Source organism: Taeniopygia guttata, chromosome 36, assembly GCF_048771995.1.
Source record: "Taeniopygia guttata chromosome 36, bTaeGut7.mat, whole genome shotgun sequence".
In the NCBI taxonomy this organism is placed as follows: domain Eukaryota; kingdom Metazoa; phylum Chordata; class Aves; order Passeriformes; family Estrildidae; genus Taeniopygia; species Taeniopygia guttata.
The window spans coordinates 4,099,898-4,121,461 of NC_133061.1; the positions used below are offsets into that span (position 1 = coordinate 4,099,898).

The 21,564-nt window shown below is 50.4% G+C and overlaps 2 protein-coding genes across 2 annotated transcripts in view; one reads left to right on the plus strand and one right to left on the minus strand.

Moving 5' to 3' along the window:
* The window catches only part of LOC140681477 (uncharacterized), a 472,703-nt gene that overhangs the window by 205,692 nt on the left and 245,447 nt on the right, over positions 1–21,564 (plus strand).
* Positions 4,531–14,600, minus strand: LOC121468031 (uncharacterized). Its single transcript, XM_072921292.1, has 3 exons — positions 14,592–14,600; positions 13,487–14,156; positions 4,531–5,345 (listed from the first exon to the last, which is right to left on the minus strand). The coding sequence occupies exons 1-3, from the start codon at positions 14,598–14,600 to the stop codon at positions 4,531–4,533; spliced, it is 1,494 nt and encodes a 497-aa protein (XP_072777393.1).

A 21,564-nucleotide genomic window follows, 5' to 3' on the forward strand; every position in this document is an offset into this window, starting at 1 on the left:
TGGAGTGTCACAATGTTCCCCTTGCTTCTGCAGTGTCACAATGGCCCCGTGCTTCCATGAGGCCTTGCAATGTCACAATGGCTTCGTGGTTCCACAGAGCCCTGATGTGTCACAATGGCCCCTGGGCTCCGTGTGCCCTCGCTGTGTCACAGCGGCTCCTCTGTGACACTGCGGGCTGCACAAGGTCACCATGGACCCTTGGTTCCTTGGGGCCTCTGAGTTTCACATTGGTTTCCTTGATTCCATGAGGCAGCACAGTGTCACAATGGCCCCTTGGTTCCATGAGGATCAGCAGTGTCACCGTGGTGTCCTTGGACCTGCATTGTCACAACTGACCTGTGGTAATCACATATCCTCTGAGCAGAGAGAGAGCTCTCCCAGGATTTTCCTGGGAAGCTGTGAGAAGCTGTGAAAATGCTCAGAGAAAAGAACAAGAAACAATTCTTATCTTCACTTGCTGCACTGTTGTTGTGCACATGTGGAATGTATTATGGAGATTTGTTTACCAAAGGGTGATTTCTAAATTGGCCAGTGGTGATGGTGTTTGGATTTCAATTAACCAGTCTGGTCTGTCTGTATTGGACTGTCTGCAAGAGCGATGAGTGTTTCTTAGCAGTATAGTATAGGATAATGTAATAAAGTGATTGATCCGCCTTCTGGAATCATGGAGTCAGTGCTAATTATTACAGGCTGGGGACGCCCTGCTACGATAGTTATCTAAGTCAATCTTCCCTTACCTCTGACTGCTGAACAGAATAGGCTTAACAGGCATAGCAGGAACACCAACCACTGTAGACCCAAAGAGCTGGCTGAGGAGTTGGGAGAAAACTTCCCCTGGTGTCATTTCCTCACAGTAGGTACCATTATTAAAGTAATTCCAAACACATACAGTTAGTGTGTGGTAGCCTCAAATCTGTGTGCCCACCATCCAGAGGAAATTAAAAATCCATAAATTCCTCACCATATTAACCCATCAAACAAATTGATTATCAGCCAGATTTGCCATAGTTATAGGATGGGAAAAATGTAGCCACAACCATGTGCCACCCAAACCAAGGTAAGCTAGACCACATGGTGACACCGAACAAGGTTTCTATATCCAGTGTAAAAAAAAAAATGTTAGTCAAGAATTGTTATTCTTATTTCACCCTGTTTCTCTCAATGCCCTCAGGCTGCACATCGGGTGCCAAAACTGGTCTTGGTTTACAAGACAGGTGTCTGCTAGGGAAGGCAGCAAAAAGCTTTCTGTGGAATGGAGAATGTAAACCTCCTCCCTCCAAATTATTAGAATCATGAAATCAAGGGGCTCTCAGGCAGGCAAAGATATGGGAATAGGAATGTCAGCTCTTTCCTAGTGTGTATAACAAAGCAAACAAGCAGCAGCAGCTGCGGCACGAACAGCAAACAGAGCAGAGCCCAGTCCCGGCCTTTGGGCCGTGGCGCTTTCCCTGCGGTGCAGTTCCGGGCACAGCCAGCAGGGGCGCTGTGGCTCCCGGGGCAGGGCAGGTGCGCTGACCCCCACGCGGCTGCAGGGGGCGCTCCGGCCGGGCTCGGCAGCGCGGGGCCATGGCGGCTTTGTCCGAAGGGGGAAGGGCTGGAGAGAGGCTTTGCTTCACAAACCCCGGGGCAGCCGGCTCCGGTGCCCCAGCAGGACTCTCAGAAAGCAGTCAGCTCGGTGCCCCAGCAGCACTGGCAAAAAGCAGTCAGCTGGGCTGGCAGGATGTCTCGGCAGGCAGGGGGTGAGGGGCTCCAAGCAGGGCAGGGAGAGCCCAGCTCAGGATCCTGGGCACCCGAGCAGACAGGGATAGGTCTCTCTTTTAGTGGGGCAGGTGTAAATAAGGTCCCAGTTTAGTGGCTGTTCTCACGAGCAGAGGCTCATCCCAGGACAGAAGAAGCAGCTCTGGGCTGGGCTCCGGCAGCAGCAGTGGAAACTCCCATCTCCAAGAGCAGCAGCTCCTCCCAAAATAAGGGATCAGCCGATAAACATCAGCCAATGATAATGAACAAACAGAAAGGAAAAACCCAACCCCAACACTGGTTTACAATTCCTAATGCTAAGGGAGAATTGTATAAAGTTTTAATTCCACCTTTATAATTGTTTACATACGAGCTCTTGAAATGTCAGGGGTAGGGATTGGAACCTGCTGCTCCAAGGCTCCTCTCACAAAAAGAGGCTTAGAAAGGCTGGCGGTCCTTGGGGGTATTTGGGGATCTATAGGGGCTATTGGGGGTCCTTTCTGTGCCCCCTGACCTGACAGGAGCTTCTCTAATAAACTTTGCCTAAAGCTCCCAGTCTGCCTATGACAGGAGCTCCTGTGAGTGCCTGTGACATCCCAGCTCTTTGGCAGCCTGGGGACACTTAGAAAGTCCCCATGGAACCCCTCTGAGGCCCTGTGAAAATATCTGATTATTAGTAGGCAAACTGTCGGCTGTTAACCGAAAGGTTGGCGGTTCGAGCCCACCCAGGGATGCCATTTATGTCAGAATCTGTGGTATTAAATGATCCCAAAATTGCAGAAATTTGCTGTCTTTGAGCCCCGCTGCCAAAGAAGACGCCATAATTAATCTGTGCTGGTTTTCAAGGTTGTTTATTCTTGCTTATCTATAACATGTTCTGTCTGACCTGCAGTAGGCCTTTCTTGCGGGGCAGCGTGCAGGGCTCTGCCCCTCAATGGGAAGTTACAAACATTATATACCAGAAACTACCTGTGCTATATTTACAATAATGTGCCAATACCTACCACCTGTGTTGAACAGTGTGTCCCCAGTCTAAACCAACAGAAAAATGCCAACACTGCAGTGAAACATGGAAGGCATGAAGAAGACGAAAAAGGACAGGACACACACGATTTCCTCTATCTTGCCTCCTTTGAACCCCTTATCTAGAATCCTAAAATTCTACTTTTGCACCCATGTCACACTAATTATTACTCATATCAAACACTCAGAGTGTGTAATTCATCCTGTAAGATTGAAAATTCCTCTCCATGGACAGAGATTACAGGCAGTGTCTCTGGGGGCTCTGTACAGGGGGGTTCCTGACCCCTGCCAGGGTCCCAGACCTGCCAGGGCAGCCAGAGGGATGCCCTGGATTACCACAGCAAACCTCATCAGGACCCATTGCTATGGTCAGTTTCCATGGCAACCATCACCAGCCCCTGTTGCTATGGTCAGGTTCCATGGCAACCATCACCAGCCCCTGTTGCTATGGTCAGTTTCCATGGCAACCATCACCAGCCCCCTATTGCGATGGTCAGTTTCCATGGCAACCATCACCAGCCCCCTGTTGCGATGGTCCGTTTCCATGGCAACCATCACCAGCCCCCTGTTGCTATGGTCAGTTTCCATGGCAACCAGCACCAGCCCCTGTTGCTATGCTCAGTTTCCATGGCAACCATCATCAGCCCCTGTTGCTATGGTCAGTTTCCATGGCAACCTTCCCCAGCCCCAGTTGCTATGGTCAGTCCCTGGGCAGCTCCATGGAGACCCCATGCCAGGGGTGGTTGCCATGGACACCAGCTCAGGCCTGCAGCCAGAGCCCATTTCCATGGCAACCATTGGCACTCCCATCCCCAGGGTCATGGGATCCCAGAACCACAGAAGTGGCTGAGCTGGGAGGGACCCATCAGGATCCTCGAGTCCAGCTGCTGGCCCTGCACAGGACACCCCAACACTGCCAGCCTGGGCCTGGCAGCGCTGTCCAAACGCTGCTGGAGCTCAGAGAGCCCTGGAGCTGTGACCCTTCCCTGGGGAGCCTGGGCAGTGCCCCAGCAGCCTCTGGGCAAAAACCTTTCCCTGAGATCCAACCTCAGCCTGCCCTGACTCAGCTGCAGCTGCTCCCTCCACTCCTGTCCCTGGGCACCAGAGTGAAGAGGTTCCCTCAGCCCCAGCCAGGGACCTGCTCCAAAGGCTGCTGCCATGGCCACCAGGGCTGGCACCAGCTGGGATGCTCGGTATCCACAGGCCGGGATTCAGGAATGGAATTCCCCAATTTCCTGCTCTCACTAAAACCCCGCTGGTGCTCGTTGCCCTCCCACCTTCCACTGAAGGAAATAAATGGAAAGATCCCAGGCTGGGATAAGAACAATTTACTGGGAACAGCAATGAGATAAGGAACAAACTGGAACAGAAAAACTATTGACAACAGAAGGGATAAGAAAAACTATTTACAGGGGAAATTACATCACCATCAATTCTACCTTCCTGGCCACATGTCTCCTCCTGCCTGGAAAGGACACCCTTCCCAGAGAGAGAGAGAGAGAGAGAGAGGGAGAGAGTCCCTTTCCTGCCCCTGGCAATGACCTGAGGTGGGAGTGAATGTAGTGACAGGGCCATGGCCAGACCCTCATGTTCTTCAATCCCACATAAGGTCATTGGCAGGGGCAGGAGAAGGTACAGGTATCTTCCCAGCATGGATCACAGGGAACAGGGATCACCAGGGCTCTTCCCAATCTGGGTTCTTCAATGGAGGGTTAAGCTGGAGCGGTGCATGAAGCTCCTCCTGCAGTTGGGGTACTCACAGGGCTTCCGTCATCGGTGGCTCCGTTGGTGTCGGGTCAAGTGAGAGCTCCGGGTGAAGCTCTTCCCACACTGGGGACACTCGTAGGGCCTCTCCCCAGTGTGGATGCGCCGGTGGCTGATGAGGTGCGAGTTTTGCTTGAAGCCTTTCCCACAGTCAGAGCAGAGGAAGGGCCTCTCCTCGGTGTGGACCCGCTCATGCAGGAGGAGATCTGAGCTGCTCTGAAACCTCTTCCCACATGTGGGGCACATGTAGGGCCTCTCCCCAGTGTGGATGCGCTGGTGCCTGATGAGGTGCGAGTTGCGCTTGAAGCCCTTCCCACAGTCAGAGCAGAGGAAGAGCCTCTCCTCAGTGTGGACCCGCTCATGCAGGAGGAGATTGTAGCTGGTGTGAAACCTCTTCCCACATGTGGGGCACATGCAGGGCCTCTCCCCAGTGTGGATGCGCCGGTGGGTGACAAGGGTAGAGTTTTGCTTGAAGCCCTTCCCGCAGTCAGGGCAGCGGAAGGGCCTCTCATCAGTGTGAATCCGCTGATGTACAAAGAGATTGGAGCTGCTGTGAAACCTCTTCTGACACTCGGGACACTCGTAGGGCCTCTCCCCAGTGTGGATGCGTTGGTGGATGATGAGGTGGGAGGTCCAGCCGAAGCCCTTCCCACACTCCCCACACTTGTAGGGCCATTCCCCAGCGTGGATCATCTGATGTCGTTTCAGATTGTTGCTCTGCCTGAAGCTCTTCCCACACTCCAAGCACTTGTGGGGCTTCTCCCCATCGTGAATCTTCTCAGGGACCACCAGCTCTGAGCTCTGGCGGAAGCTCTGCCCACCTTCCTGACCCAGAGTGGGCCTTTCCTCCTCAGAGCACCCTGGGCTGGGTTTGCAGCCCCTCCTTGTGTGGGATCTCCGGGGCTTTTCCTCCCTGTTCGATTCCTGTGCTGTGGAGTTGCTTAAATCGGCCTCTTCCATGAGGTTGTGCTGCAGAGATTTGTCCTTCCTGGTCTCCATCATCAGCTCCTGCTCTGGGGTAGGAAGGACAAGGAGAGGATGGGATTTGCCTCCGTGCCACAAGGAAGGGTAAGGAGATCCCCCCAGTGCATCCCCATCAGGAGAGCGTCGGCAGCGGGGCTGTCCTGCAGCCGGGGGCTGTGCTGGGCCGGGAGATGGAGCAGGAGAGAGGGGGAAAGGGGCATTGACTTCCTCCTCACCTGCCTCGGTGTCCCAGGGTGTCTTCCTCTTCCTCACCGCCTCCTCCTCCATTTCGTGAAGGTTTGGGTATGGGAAATTCTGTTTTGGGAGGAAAACAAGGGATGAGCACATTGAGTTTTGTACTGGTTTCAAAGCAAACCAGGGGGAGAATTTATGCCAGAATTACAATTGAAAAAGAAAATTAATATCAAGGCAATGATAGAGAAATCCTGGCTTAAACTCACAGAGTCAGGATATAACCTGACACCCCGTTGCTCAGGGTGGTGGTAGCAGTCTGATGAAATGGTGGCTGCAGTCCGGCTGGAGTGATGAACGTGATTCTGTCAAAGTGGTGATCCTGTAGAAGGGTCTGGTCTTCCTCTGAAGGTCCAGTGGTGGTTATGGAGCCCTTGTCCTCTGGGAATGCAGTAGGCAAGGTGGTCGTGGTGTTGCAAGGGTGAGATTATATCCAGGTAGGAATGCTTGGTTCCTCCCCCTGGGCGGAGCATCCCACAATGGGATGATGTAATTTTATCAGCCCTGCAGTGACACTCAATGGCCCATTAACAGAAGATGGCCCCTGGAGGGCGTTATCAGGGCTGAGCCATGGAAGAGATAAAGAACACTGCCCCACCTGTTGATAACAGTTTATGGAGATGGTGACTGAAAACACTTTTGGTTACATTTGACATTGTAACCTGAAACAGTGAGGCAATCCCTGCTCGGGGTGGGGGGTGAACACCACCCCCCTTACCCAAACTGGCTCAGGTGTAAAACCCCCACCCTGGGAAGGCCACGCACACAGGGGACAATGTCACACTTGCCCTGTCCCAGGGGAGATCTCTATCCCTGTCACTCCCTTACTTTCTCTCAATTTTATCTTTCTTTCCATGTCTCTCTCTACCTCACATTTACTGTTCAATAAAATCCACCTTGGATTTGGTCTCGTTAGTACCTTAAATGGGGCAGAGGCATCTCTCTAACAATTTTTTTAGCCAGATTGTGACATTATTTTGCACTGTGAGTTCAGGGCACTGCTATCTGACCCCAAGTGCCTTTGACAAAAGCCTGGTTCCCACCTCTGAGGAGCTTGTGGCTCTTTCTGGAGGAACTCTTGGAAACTTGGATGCAGCTTCCTCTGAGCAACTTTTGGGAGAACTTATAAGGAAAATGGCTGTTGTGGGTGGCCAGTGTAAAGAAAATATTTTTGTGTCCTTCCCTGAAAAGTTTGTTAAAATCACTGGAGGAAAGGGAACAAATGATACCAGCGAGACTGACAAGGATCATTCACCACACAGTGAGGAACACAAGGCTACTTAAATCCTATAGGAAGCCCAGCTCAAGTAGCTAAATTCCGAAATAACTCCTGAATTCACAGGCTTGGGGGCTTTTCCAAATATGAGAATCATTATTTTCTTGGTCCCTGTCACCTTTGTGACAGCTACACAGACCTTTCCCTTCCTTTTAATAATCTGTATTGGGCCAAATTTCCACATTTCTTTTTTTGGAACCTGCCAGCATCTGAATTGGAGCTGTGCTGGAACTGATGAAATTTGGAATTCCCACAGAATTGCTTCTGTTGTTGGTTTATTAATGTTTGGGATTTGTTTGTGTTTCCATCACAAGTGACTTGTGGGAAGAGCAAATCCTCCTCAAGGCATTTTCTGTAGGGTTAAGTTTGATTTCTGCTGAGTTTGTTCTGTCCAGTGCCCAGGGGATGCTCAGGGGTGTCTGGTTTTGTTTGGCCCTAATTTTCTTCTGATTTGTCTTTATCACTTAAAAACACCTAAAAAATGACTAAAAAGAGTATGGACCAGAGATGTCAAAAGTCCCTCCATCTAAGAGTTATTTGAGGAGGAATTTACGGTTTGGGAACATATTCTGAGGGATTTGTGGGTTCTTCGGGGATATATGGGAGTATTCTCCATATCTTTGCACTCTAAAAGCCAAGGTGGATTGATCTGTCACCTCAAAATTACTCAATCCCACCTCAAAATGGCTGGTTCCCACCTCAGTCCCATGCCAAAATTACTCAATTCCTCCGCCTCCAGGTATAGATGGGGTTGGAAGGAGATTGAGAGAAGTAAGATCCAAATTTGAGGTTTTGGGATCAGGATTGTATGGGGCTGGGTGGGTGTGATTTATTTTGATAATAAATAAAACTATCAGAATTATTGATTTCTGTCCCATTCATTTTCTGTCAGTTCTGGTTTGCTTTTCAGAGTGCCGCCTTCTCAGCTGATTTTGTTTGTGACCTGCCCCAGACTGAAAAGCAAGATGTGTTCTATTTGCCATCTGTATGGCAGTTGTCCTGTGTTAAGTGGGCAGTTTTTCCTTATCTCTTCCACAATCAATCCTCCCTCAGGGCAGACATCTGCTGATAATGGGCTATTGAATGTCACTGCATGACTGATAAGAACTATAATGTTGGGTGAGAGTGTCGCGGGAAACAAGTTTCATGCTGTCATGATCAACAAGTCTCAGTTTATTGGAGTCGATTACAGTTTCTTTATACAAGCACTAATTAGTTCATACATATTGCAAAAGCGAAGCTCAGGATTGATTACCTTTCTATTAACACATATATCTCTTTGCGATAAGCCTTGCAGTTACTGCTTCTTTATACTTGATTACTTTTCTGCATACTAAGCAATTTTTCATCTTTAACGAGACACCTGTATGCTCAAGGTTGTTAGGAGACATCTGTTTCTCAAGGTCATAGTTTTCATGCTACAAGTCACGTATTTTCACACTCTCATCAACTTAACTTTTTCGTGTCCCTTGCTGCGCAGCTATTCTTTAGCTAAACTCTCGACATTTCCCCTGTTTTTTCTATAAGCAAGCAAGGATGTGTTCTATTTTTGTTCTATAATTGACATTAAAGTCTTTTTCAAGCACTGAAATACACATGGCAATGCAAGCATTAAAATTACTATAATTAACAATTCTATTATCATAAGCTGCAAAAGGTGTTTAAGCAAACTTGTAATTTTTCATGATTTAAATGATAATTTAAAAAATGTATCATCCCTCTGTAACACTTGAACATGTTGTTGCAAACGCTGAATTTTCTTATTAATAGATTCGGAACTATTTTTCAAATTCATACAGCACATTCCTTTAAATTTTTTGCACTCATGTCTTTGTGCTATTTGAATTCATTTGAGTTCGGGTCCATGTTTTGAACTCTGCCATGGGACCCAACGAGACTCCCTCTTTTTCTTTTGCCATTGAAAGACAATGAAAAAATGAACAGAAAAATCACAGGCATTATTAAAACTTATTAAAACTTAGTAAAAAATTCTATAACATTATTAAAAACACACTTATAAAATAAAATAAAAAAAACTCAAAGCTTACGATGTTTTGTGGGTGAAACACAAATCTTTGCACAATCTACTTTTGCTGTGCATCTTCTGATCCACTTGTGGAGAGATCAGTGTCCTCTTGCAATTGATAAGTTCTACATTCTTTACTGAAATTCATCCAGATTTTGCACTTGTTAAAACACAAATAAACCCAACACCCCCACAGGGACTGGAGGGTCCTCTCTCAATTCTGTTCCCTAAAACTTGCATGAAGAAATGGAGATATCAACATCTTTGTTATAAACATGAAAAAACATTAAAAACAAAACAATGCACATAGTAAAGAAACTAACAACAAATAAAAATCAATCAGATAATGTACAATTAATATTACATATAAAATCACAGTTACTAAGTGCTACACTATCAAATTGTCATCCCAGAGTCTGCAGCAGCTGACAAACCTTGAAACAACAGAGATTTGGATAAGACATGTCTGGATCATGTGTCTCCAAAACTCCCTTTGAGGCTTAGCTGCCCTATACGATCAAATTGTCAAGCCAAAAGGACTTGAATACTTTTTGATGCAGAAAACACCTGGGTCAACTACACCATCCACGTAGAGCCAGAGCTTGGCCAGAGCTCAAACCCTAATTGGAGGATATGTATTAACACATTATAAAATGAAAGTCTTAGAAATAACTGTTATAAGTAGAAAACCTTATTATTAAAAATTTATTAAACCATCAAATAATTGAACCTGTCCAAAATTTCTTTCAGGACAAAAATTCTCTAAATACAACAAACTTTTTCTTTAGAGATCTAAAAATTTGAAGTTTGAAATCTTGAACTAAAACTTGGACAATAAATTTTTAAAAGAAGATGAATTGCAGCTGCATAGAAGATTAGACAAAGAAATTACATGAGTAGTTAAAAAATCAAAAACACAGGATCCTGAAAAAACACATCTTGCAATCAATCACCTAAAAAGACAATAAAACATATGAAAACTGACTGTAAATACTATAACAATACCTCAATACCTTAATACCTTGATAATAATTCTTATCACAAAAATCAGACAACTTACATTATATGATCAACTTATCAGCAAGAAATGTTTAAAATAGTTTAAGACAATCTTTTTAAAGCATTCATATAACATTAGTAACAATCACTACTTATCATTACCTACAAAAACTTGACAATTATCATTTATCTTATTATCTATAAAACTCAAAAATCATAATTACTTATATTATTATCTATAAAAACTCAAAAACAGAAATTGTGAACTTAATACCAACATTCCATCTGACTGACTTTTCTCAAATCTTTGTTTTCAGAGACATTTTTGGCAATTAAATCATTATTAACATTTTTATCTTTTTACAGTGATTTTCATCCACATTGTATTTGAAATAACATTGATTTGCATAATGACCATCCTTCTTGGTATCTTGGAAAACAATTGGTACTGCTATACTTTTTCATTACGTCTTCTGACTCTTGCAAGGAATTGGAAAAATGCTGTTGAAATTTTTGCTGTAGTGTTGCAATCCCTCCATTGGTGACACTGCTGCTCTCGGCGTTGTCGTTACCGTGGCAAGCAGGCTGTGCAGCGTCTCCGCCGACATTGCTGGGTGCTGTGGGGAGATGAGGGGGCGGCGCCGTCTCGCTCCCGTCCTTGCTGCGTCACTGTGGGGACGGGAGAGGAGACGCCCCTGATGCGGCCGCACCCCGCCTGCTCCGACTCCAGCGCGGCCGAGCCCCCGGGAACGCCCATCTCCCTCCTCGCGCTGTTGCTCAGCAACAAGGAGCCTTCTGTCTCTCGGCTGAAGTCCGCTCCACCCCGAGGCTGCCTCAGGCTCGGTGCCGGCCGGCCCCGCTCTGCCTGGCCCCGCTCTGCCTGGCCCCGCGCTGCCACTTTGCGCTGCCGCTTCTGCGGTCCGCCCGGGCGGTTGGCCGGTGCTTACCGCCGCACCCTGCTGCTCTCTGCCACAGCCCGTTGCCTTAGTTCTGCCAACCCGTTCCACAAGGGACGAGGAAGGGCTTTCTGTAACTTTTTCTTGCCTTTGTATCTTGTTTTGTGATCGCTTGTTCCTGCTACAATTGACATGCCGCGCTGGGTTGCTCGCCGCCACCGCCGCTGCTGCGGGGGGGCGAGGGGCCAGCACAGCTTCTCTCTCTTCTCCGCCCTCTATCACTGCGTCCCAAAGCAGCTGCCCCAGCTCTTGCCGTTCGACTTTACTAAAAATCAGCGAAGGCTTTTGCAGTTTGCCTTTGTTTCTTGCCCACAGAACCAACTGTTCCAAATCGGCTTCTTTAACTTTTTCAGTTCTCTTTGAGAGAATATGAAAGAGAAGCTGTATGGAAGCCTGGAGATCCCTATCCAAATCAAGCCCTTTAAATTGCCTCCGTCTGAGAAAGGAGGTGAAAATGTTATATGCTGCTTGCCTATCCATTACTCATGTCAGCGCTGTTGCAGCCCCTCTAGGCTTCGGCAGCACGTATCGGCTGAGCTCACCGCTGTGGTCACTCAGGGCGCGGCACCAGGTAGTGGAGCTTAATCGCCGTCCGTCTAGCTGCGGGACCCGACCCCAACGCAAATGTCTCACAGATCCAGGCGGGGGGATCCCATCCGTTCGGGCGCCAGATGTTGGTGAGAGAGTCGCGGGAGACAAGTCTCATGCTGTCATGATCAACAAGTCTCAGTTTATTGGAGTCGATTACAGTTTCTTTATACAAACACAAATTAGTTCATACATATTGCAAAAGCGAAGCTCAGGATTGGTTACCTTTTTATTAACACATATATCTCTTTGCGATAAGCCTTGCAGTTACTGCTTCTTATACTTGATTATCTTTCTGCATACTAAGCAATTTTACATCTTGGTTGTTAGGGAGACATCTGTATGTTCAAGGTTGTTAGGGGACATCTGTTTCTCAAGGTTGTTTTCATGCTACAAGTCACGTATTCTCACACTCTCATAAACTTAACCCTTTCGTGTCCCTTGCTGCGCAGCCATTCTTCAGCTAAACTCTTGACAGATTGTGAAAAGTCCTTTTCTCCCAGCCCGCGCAGGCAGAGAAGGAGTCGAGATGCAGAGCTTTGCTTCTCAGGGCCGTTTATTTTCCCTTTTCTCTAACAGCTTTGTCCGCTCTGCTGAGCTCTGTCTAGCAGGTCGGTCTGTGGCAGTCTCCCTGCCCTCAGGGCGCTGTTTGCCTTCTACATTAAAAACTACCTGTACTGTGTTTACAATAACGTGCCAATATCTATCATTTATGTTGGACAGTGTGTCTCTACCTTCAACTAACAGAAAAGTGTCACCATCACAGCAAGACATGGAGGGCAAAAAGAAGGAGAAGAAGGTCAGGACACACCCAGATCCCTCCACCTTGTCCCATTGAACCCCGTATTTTAAAGTGTTAAAATTCTACTTTTCCACCCTGTGTTAATTCACCTACCACGCTACTCAAACCCTTGTGCCTTGTAATTCCCCCTACAAAGTTGGCAATTTTCTCCTAGGGCTAAAACCAAAGCCACCGGTGTTCTTGACACCATGCCAAGGTCTCCGAGGCCCCTGCCAGGGTCTGGAGCCATCCAGGGCAGCCAGAGGGATGTCCTGGATTCTGACACCCCCCAATTACCGAGCAGTGGGAGCCCCCCGGGCACTGCCCCCCCCCCACCAAGCACCGGGATAGGGACCGGACCCCCATCGAACCCTGGGAACCCCACAAGCACCGGGACCCCCCAGGCAGCGCCACCCCCGTGCACCGGGACAGGGACCGGGCCCCCCTCGTGCACCGACCCCGCCGAGCACTGGGCCCGGACCCCCTTTGTGCCCCCCATCCATGACAGAGGTTCCATCCCCTCCGCTTTGACCCCCCCAGAGCTGTGGGACCCCCAGGAACAGTGCAGGGACTGTGGGGGACCCCAAGGGCTGGGGGGGCATGGGCGGTTCACCTGCACTAGGGGAGTCCCTTAGGGTTTGGTCCTTTCCCCCCCGTTGTCTCCCAGGACCCCCTGTTATCATCAGTGCCCCCCCCAATTTACTGGAACCCCCTCCATTCACTGCTTCCCCCCTTCCCTGACTCCCCCAAAGCGCTGGGACCCCCCGAGCCATGAGCCCCCCGCAGTGCACCAGGACCCCCCACTCACCTCCCATCCCCCATCCATGGGAACCCACCCAAATCACAGCAGCACAAGGAGAAGAAGCCAACACCTTCCCCACACCCAGCATGGATCATCAGGACCACGGATCACCAGAGCTCTGCACAACGGGGGTCACTGGGGATCATCCAGCCCGGATCCTCCCATGGGGGATGAAGCTGCAGCAGCGCACCAAGCTCTTCCCTCACTCTCTTCCCTCACTCCAAGCTCTTCCCTTACTCGAGGCACTCACAGGGCTTCCCTTACTGGTGCCTCCGTTGGTGCTCAGTCAAGTTTGAGCTCCTGGAGAAGCTCTTCCCACACTTCCCACACTCATAGGGCCTCTCCCCGGTGTGGATGCGCCGGTGCTTGGTGAGGTCGGAGTTGTGCGTGAAGCCCTTCCCGCAGTCGGGGCAGCGGAAGGGCCTCTCCTCTGTGTGAATCCGCTCATGTTTGAGGAGATTGGAGCTGGTGTGAAACCTCTTCCCACACTGGGGACACTCGTAGGGCCTCTCCCCTGTGTGGATGCGCTGGTGTGTTCTCAGGTGTGAGCTCCACCCAAAGCTCTTTCCACATTCCAAGCACTCGTAGGGCCGTTCCCCAGTGTGGATCACCAGGTGCTGGATCAGGCCAGATTTGTCTCTGAAACCCTTCCCACACTTCCCACACTCGTAGGGCCTCTCCCCGGTGTGGATGCGCCGGTGCACGGTGAGGTTGGAGTTGCGGTTGAAGCCCTCCCCGCAGTCGGGGCAGCGGAAGGGCTTCTCCTCTCTGTGACTCCGCTCATGTACGAGGAGATCAGAGCTGGTCCGAAACCTCTTCCCACACTCCCCACACTCGTAGGGCCGTTCCCCAGTGTGGATCCTCTGGTGCACAATCAGGCTGGATCTCCGGGTGAAACCCTGCCCACATTCCAAGCACTTGTGGGGCTTCTCCCTGCCATGAGACTTCTCCACCAGCTCCGAGCTCTGGCTGGATCTCCGCCCGCCTTCCTGGCTCAGGGAGGCTCTTTCCTCCCCGCAGCTCCCTGGGCTGGGTTTGTAGCTCCTCCTCCTGCAGCATCTCCGGGGCTTTTCCTCCTCCTCCATCCAGACACGCTCAGGGAATGAAAAATCCTGGTTTGGGGAAAAAAACAAGAGGAGAGCACCTTGGACTGGAGGTTCCTCCTTGCTCCAGTTCATCTCAGGAAGTCATTGAGAATCTTGTGTCTGTAAGAACCTCCAAAACACCAAGATTTAGCCCCAAAATCCCACAAACTTCAAGATACAGATCAAAAACTCCCCAAACATCACAAGTCAGCAAAAACCTCCTCCAAAACATAAAGATTCAGCTGCCACATAAAACCAAAGCACCAATATTTAGCCCAAGAAAGCTCAGAAACACCAAGATTCACCCAGTGAAAATCCTGGATCCCCCTCCACAGTCACCTGCTGCATGCGGGAGAAGCAACGCTCCTGGGGCTGGGGAGAGGCTGCAGATACAGGGAGGGGTGGAACCTTCTGCTGCTTCCTCTTTCTGCTCCTCCTCCTCCTCCTGTGTCTCTCCTCTTCCTCACACTCCCCTTCCTCCTGCTATTCCTCCTTCTCCTGCACAATCCCACCTTCTCCTGCCACCTGCATCGTTTGACCATTCTGTTCCTCAAGCCTGCTTCTCCTTCCCTTCTCCTCCTGCCCCCAGGCCCAGCACCCACTGCCGGCTCCCTCTCCCCCCCAGACCCACAGCATCCCAGCCGAGGGGCAGGGATGGAGCTGGGGCAGGTCGGGCTGGGGCAGCGCTGGGCTCTCGGCCGCTCCCGCCCGCACTCGGTCCCCACTGCAGCCGCTCCCGCCAGGACAGCGCGGGGGGGCCCGGCCTTGGCGCTGCCCCACTCCCACCTCCCCAAATTCCCCTCGCGGGAGCCATGGGGCCGAGGGGGGGGCGCAGGTGGGGTCCAGGTGGGGAACGCGGGGAGCTGCGAGTCTGCCTGGCAACTGGTGAGTCATCAGCGCCGCGGGCTCTGATTGGCTGAGCTCTGCCTGAGGGCTGCGGCTGCAGCAAAGAGGGGACACCCTGCTCCAGGGGGGATGTCCCACAAACGGGGGACCCCCATGAAAGCAACAAGAGCAAAGTGTCTTTACAAACAGATGCTCTGAATCTGCTCAGAGATAGGGTCAAGCAACTTTTATGTAAGTAAGTGACAGGAGAAGCCTTGGTTTCAGAAAATGTTATTAATTGATGACACAGACTGCTGCTCAGCCAAGGTCCTCCTCTATTCGTGAACTTCCAGAAGAACAACAAAGACTTAACAGAGCCATGAATATTATTTGCTGTATAAAAGCAGGGAGCATATTAAGGGAGTATGTAGTAGGTGGATTGGGAAGTCTGTAGCTCTCAAGTGCTTCAGCCAGTGGGGAAAGCGGAGGGAGATGTGGCCAGGAGAATTAGGGTGAAAAGGAGGCTGTGTCCTCCAACAATTGGAGAGATCCCATGGGGAATGTCCCATGGCCGCTCCCATTTTTAGAAATGAAATTAGTTTCACAGGACTCCTCTGTCTGCTTTGTGGACAGAATCCTCTGGTGATGTCAATTTTCCCGCACACCCTGGGGCAGGGAGTGCAGCTGAAGGTGCCTCACCCACTTTGGGTGATCGGCTCCCTTGGCTGGCGGCGGCACCGGGGATTGATTGGGGACCCGGGAGTGACCAGGAGACAGACGAGTGACACATCAGGGTGGTCTGTGAAGAGTCAGCAGGGAGAGAGCACTGAAAATCACATCAGTGAGTGCCCTGGGATCTTCGGGGAGTGAACATGGCAGGGCACCCATGGAGGGGAGAAAAGGGAAAGCCAGGGAGGGCTCCTGGCCAAAGGGAGGATGATCCCAAAATGTCTCTGAAGGGTCCCTTGGGAGAATGCTGAGGTAGTTTGCACATTCCCCCAGAGGTAATTAAGGACATGGACACCCAGGGGGGCAAGAAGGGAAGTGGAGAAGGGATTTGGACAACAGGGGATGGATGGTGTTGGTGTGCTGGGAAGGGATCGGGTGAAGGGGAGTGTGCAGCAATATGGTTCAGGCAAGAAGCAGCAGGAGGAATGTGTGTGGTAAGAAAAAGGATGATGGCAAAGAGGAGGAAGAGAAAAATACTCAGGATTGGGATGTTTTCCAGCAGGGTCTTATCCTGACAATTTGCCAGCTGATACTTTGAATTTGCAGTTTCCAGGAGAGGAAAAGCAGGAGGTCAGGATGTCAGGGGTTTCTCTGTGCTGGGCAGCGGCAGCAGCGGGCGCAGAGGTGCGGGACCAGGAGCAGGGCTGGGGGCCTGTGGGGAGCTGCGGGGCCGGGCCGGGGCTGTGGGGCAGCCGGGGCTCAGCGCCGGGCGCTGCCTGAGCCCACCAGCCCCGGGCAGGGCCGGCAGTGGCCCCCGGCCCCCAGGAGGCTGCGGGACGCCTCGGCCGCTGCCCGGCCCCGGGGAGCTGCCGGCCCTGCCCGCCGGGGGGGCCGCCTTTGGACACTGCGGCAGGACAGGCACCGGCTCTGCCACACGGGCTGTGCAGGGGACCCTGAGCACAAGGAGCAGAACAAAGGAACCTCTGGGAAATGAAGAGTGCTCATGGATGGATCAGGATTTTCTGTGAAGGATTTGGTTTGCGTCCCTGCAGAAAGGAAAGATTTTGCAGAAAGCTCAGCAGCTCTCAGAGGATGAGCACCCACAGGCAGTGACCGGGGCTGCAGGAGTGGCACAAGAAGGCCCTGCAGCACTTGGGCACAAAGGCACAGCAGCTGAAGGCAAGGAGGGATGAGCAAAAGGCCAAGCTGAAGGCAAAGGCCATGGCAGAGTTCCCACAGCCCCTGAGGGACCAACCCCAGGGCCCAAGGGGGCCCCAGCACCCAGGGGACGGCGTCGGCCACAAGCACCTGGCAGAGGCATTGCCCTCCTGGCCAGGGCAGAGCCCACCCAAACAGCCCCTGGGAAGGAGTCAGGGCTCCAGCTGCAGCCCACAAGGACACTGCAAGCACAGACAGCAGCACCCTCAGGAGGAGCGAGTCCACCCCTGCATGGACATGGATTGTCAGGGCTCTCTGAGCTCCCATCCCACTGGGGACCCACCACACTGCAGCCCTGAAGAACATCCAGGCTGGGTCTGCATCCAGAGGAGGCCTCTCCTGATGGACACAGGGGCCTCTCCATCCACTCTGAATCTTACACCTAAGGGGGGAACATTGTAAAGGAATGTTTTCATTATTAAGGGAATAACTGGGAAAGCTGAGCTGGTATAATTTGTTCAATTAGGAGCTATGGGAGGTTAATTTGAACTAAACTAATTGTTTTCTCTTCCTACTGTGATTGTAATTATCTAGGAAGGAATTTGATGATGGCATTGTTATATTGTAAAAGGTGATACAGAGGCTATTGCTGCTGTACCTTTGTGTCAAATGTCTGGACTTTTTAACCCCACACAGCCTCCATGCTGTGGTATGGACAGGAGAAAGAGAGCAAAACCTGAGAAAATGAACAACCAAAAATAATGATGCCTCAGCTGTGGCTCTTCCAGACTCAGAAAAGAAGTTGGAATTTTAGGGGAATGTTCAACAGGGCCATGCCAAAGGAATTCTTGGGCCAACAAGTTTCACCCAGTGGCCAGGTGGCCTCATTGCCTGCAGAATTGTGCAGCAACAGCTTCAACAGGAACCGAGGCCCAAAACCTGATGACAACAGGATCTCCAACTGTTCCAGTCTGCCATCAAGTTCAAGCTTTGATAACCAAAAGAGCCTCGCAATGGATGAGCAGTGCTCGGTTATTACAGTGTGAAACTTGTTCAGTGGCACAGGAGGATTCAGAACTGAGGACAGGGGAAGGGTTTAACCCAGCCTCCTGTTTGAACAGCCCCCAGAGGGGCTGGGAAGAAACCCAGCACTGCATTCAAGTGACACAGCTCCAGACCCAGCCTGGGGGAGATTCAGGAGACATTGCCTGGCCTGAGGCAGAAAATGTCTTTGGGGATGGCTCTTCAAGGGCAGCAGAAGGGAAAAGAGTTCCAAGACACGCTGTTATTGAGGAAAGGGAATCAGACAAAGCCCAGGTTACCCCCCATGGTCAGCTCAACCGGCACAGCTGTGTGTGCTTGTAAGAGCCTGGCACTGAATGCCCTGAGCAGGAAGGCTTCAATATCTTCTGGTGACACCATCTCACCTAACAGGGGGGCAAAAGCAATTCTGATTGCTCAGCAACCACTGGATCACTTTTTAAGATATTTCTAAAAGAAATAATTCCAATAAAAGGCATTCAAAATTAAAGAGACTCAGACAGCAGAGCTCATTTTCCAGGAAAGATCCTCCAGGGGGTTATGGCAGCTTTAGGAATACAATGGGACCTCCAGAACCCCTGGCACCCCCAGAGCTCAGGCTGGGTACAAAGAATGAAAGGGGATGGAAAGAAACACCTTTGGAAGCTGGGGATAGAAACCAAGATGCCATGGGTACGGCTTTTGCCATTGGCTTGGGCAAGAAGAAGAGCCAGACTCAGGGCAGATATTCAATCATTTCCCCTTGGAATTGATCTTGGGAATTCCTTACCCTGGGAATTCTCCACCTAGTGCAGGGTGGAGATAAGGGATGCACATTTAAAGCAGTCTGTGGCCAGAATCCTGTCTCTGGTGCAATCTCTCCCCCAGGAAGCTGGGCTGGCACAGAGCCTGCCTTGGCACTTTGCTGTTGCCAACATCCCAGCAGGACATCGGCTCCTGCATAAGGAGTGCAGAGCAGCACCACTGGTGGCCAAGTGGCGTGGCCCGTGCCAAGTGGCCCCGAGGCCAGAAACAGCCGCCAGCACAGCTGAGCACGGGGGACCCCTCAGCCTCGGCTCCAGGTCTCTGCAGCCCCGGAGATTTGCACTTCCCGCCTGCAGCAGGAGGATGGGAGGCCCCCACTGAGCTGCACTGAAGGCAGCGCAGCAGCAGCCAGGGCTCCACAGCGGGGCAAGGCCCTGGGCCTGCCCACACATCCTCTGCTGAAATCCTCGGCCTGGCCACCCTCCTTTGGCAGCTCCAGCCACCGGGGACAGCCCTTGCTGCCACTGCTGCAGCTTCAGCGCTCTCTGGGCCTGCCCTGCCACAGCTGCTGGGCAAGAGCACGGGACAATTCCACTCTGGCTCTCACTTACACTCACACACTGCCCTGCCTGCCATGGCATTGATGGAAAATACACCAGCTCATAGACTTTAACATTGTTAACCTTTCATTTCTCTACTCAGGCTTGCTTTGCCTTGGCCCTGGGGAAAGAAATGTTAAAGGTTTTGTTAAGGGATGTTGCACCACTCAATGGAGATGAGTTTAACACCTCAACACACTGGGAATGGCCCAAAAGATACCCACAAAGATAACACCCAGCAGCAAAACATCAACCCCAGCAGCAAACAGCAACCAACACCTACCCCAGACACTGCCAGGGCTGCAGACACCTGGTCTGCAAAAGGCTGAGAAGGAAATCAGCACTTCCCACCTCATTAAGAGCAGAAGCAAAGAAATCTGCACAACTTGAAACTACAGAACATTAAGCCAGTGGATTTAGATTGCTTTAGACTGTATTAATTTAGGGAAAAATCGAGTAAAACCCACGTGTCATGGAACGATTTTCTCTGCACACCCGGGCTATGTGGCGATGGAATGATTTCTGTTGCACACCCTGGCCAGAACCAAGGAATGCCTTGACTCTAACAATAAACATATTGGTGGAGTTTTTCTTTTTCCTGCAGTTTCGGTGCTAAGTTTAGAGCATTAGGGTATTTTTTAAATTACTCCTACTTCTATATTGCTGATTAGGTTTGGGTCAGGAATGAGAGAATAAGTTTTTACTAAGAGGAGAAGGAGAAAAAATTTAGATGACTTGGAAAATTTTTGTGTATGTTTGTGCGTGGCTCTTAGAGATAGAAAAATTTTGGTCTGGGTTTTTCGACGTTCACCTTAAGGCAACATTTTGTGAACCTAGAAGAGATTTGAAGGTGACCCTTTAACTCATAAATAGAAGATTTGAAAGGAAAAAAAAAAAGAAAAAGCAGCAGGTTGGGGGGCGGGGAACATGTGCGGCTGCTGAAGCTGCTCTGGAAGAGAAGCTGCATTCCAGGCACCCAGGAGAGGAGCTTTAGAAATGCAAATTAACACTGCTGGGGCAGAGTGGGGACAATGTACCTGGCTCTTCTTGCCTGGGGCAGGAATTGGCTGATTCCCTCTGCCCCTCATCCCAAGCTCTGCCTGCTTGCACAGATGGAATCTGCACGGCTGAAGGCAGAGCCCATGGTGAGGATCTGACTCTGAAACAGAAATGGCTGAAGCTGCAAAGGGAAACAGCAAATGGAGAATGTTGTGAAAACTTCACTAAAATAAGGGGGGGATCATCCCCCTGTCCACTCCAACATCTGCTGCCCCTGTCTGTGCTGTACAGGGTGTATCAGAGCACTGGGGCTTTTGCTAGAACAAGTCCAGGGAAATTAGTTGGAATTCAAGTATTTGATGATGTAATTAGAAAAATGCAGTCATTGATGCAGCCTCAGCTTGAGGGAGCACCCAGAAATGGGGAAAAGATGAAGGGCCACCAGAACAGATCCTACAACACCACCGACCAGCCCCTGGGAACCCAAACTAATTCATACCAGGAGACAAAACCCATTTATCATTTCAATGGCATCACTAGATTAAAAGCTGTCCTCAAAAGAAGAAGCAACTAGACAGCTCCAGCTCCTGACCTTCCACTGAAAGAGGAACACAACATTTCACATGGGGATGGGATCAGATTATCTGTTAGCAGAAAAAGCAGGAGTTTGTGGAGAACTAAATGATTCAAACTGCTGTTGGCAAAGAGATGACAAGGGAAAAGTGCTGAAAAAGATAACAAAGGAAATAGGAGAGCAGTTTAGAAATTGGTCCAAACACGGAAAGGATGGGAATGGGACACGCTTTCGTGGCTCCCCGGCACACCAGGGGTTTCACGAATGCTGCTTCTCCTCTTCTGTGCTGCAGCAACTCTCATCTTTTTACCATGCTCCAAACCTTGGCAGTGCAGCTCATCCAGCAGCTGAGCCAGGGGATGCAGGTGGCAGCCAGGCCTCCTGATCCACAAAGGGCTACAAAAAGACAGGGAATGAGGGCACCGAGAATAATCCCAAAACTAAAGAGGAGCCGGGAAGAACAAAACAGAGTCAAGGAGTGAATCTGCCTGGAGAGAGAGACAGGCACTTGTAGATAAGGAAGTAACGGGGGAAACCATCAGTTCCAACAAATTTCACAAATTGAGCCACACAATTTCTCAAAGTACCGCAAAATTCCCGAACTTCCAGGAGAACAAAGGCTTAACAGAGCCATGAATATCGGCTGGTATACAAAAGGAGGGTGCATATTAACGAGGACAGGCAGCAGGCGCATCGGGAAGTC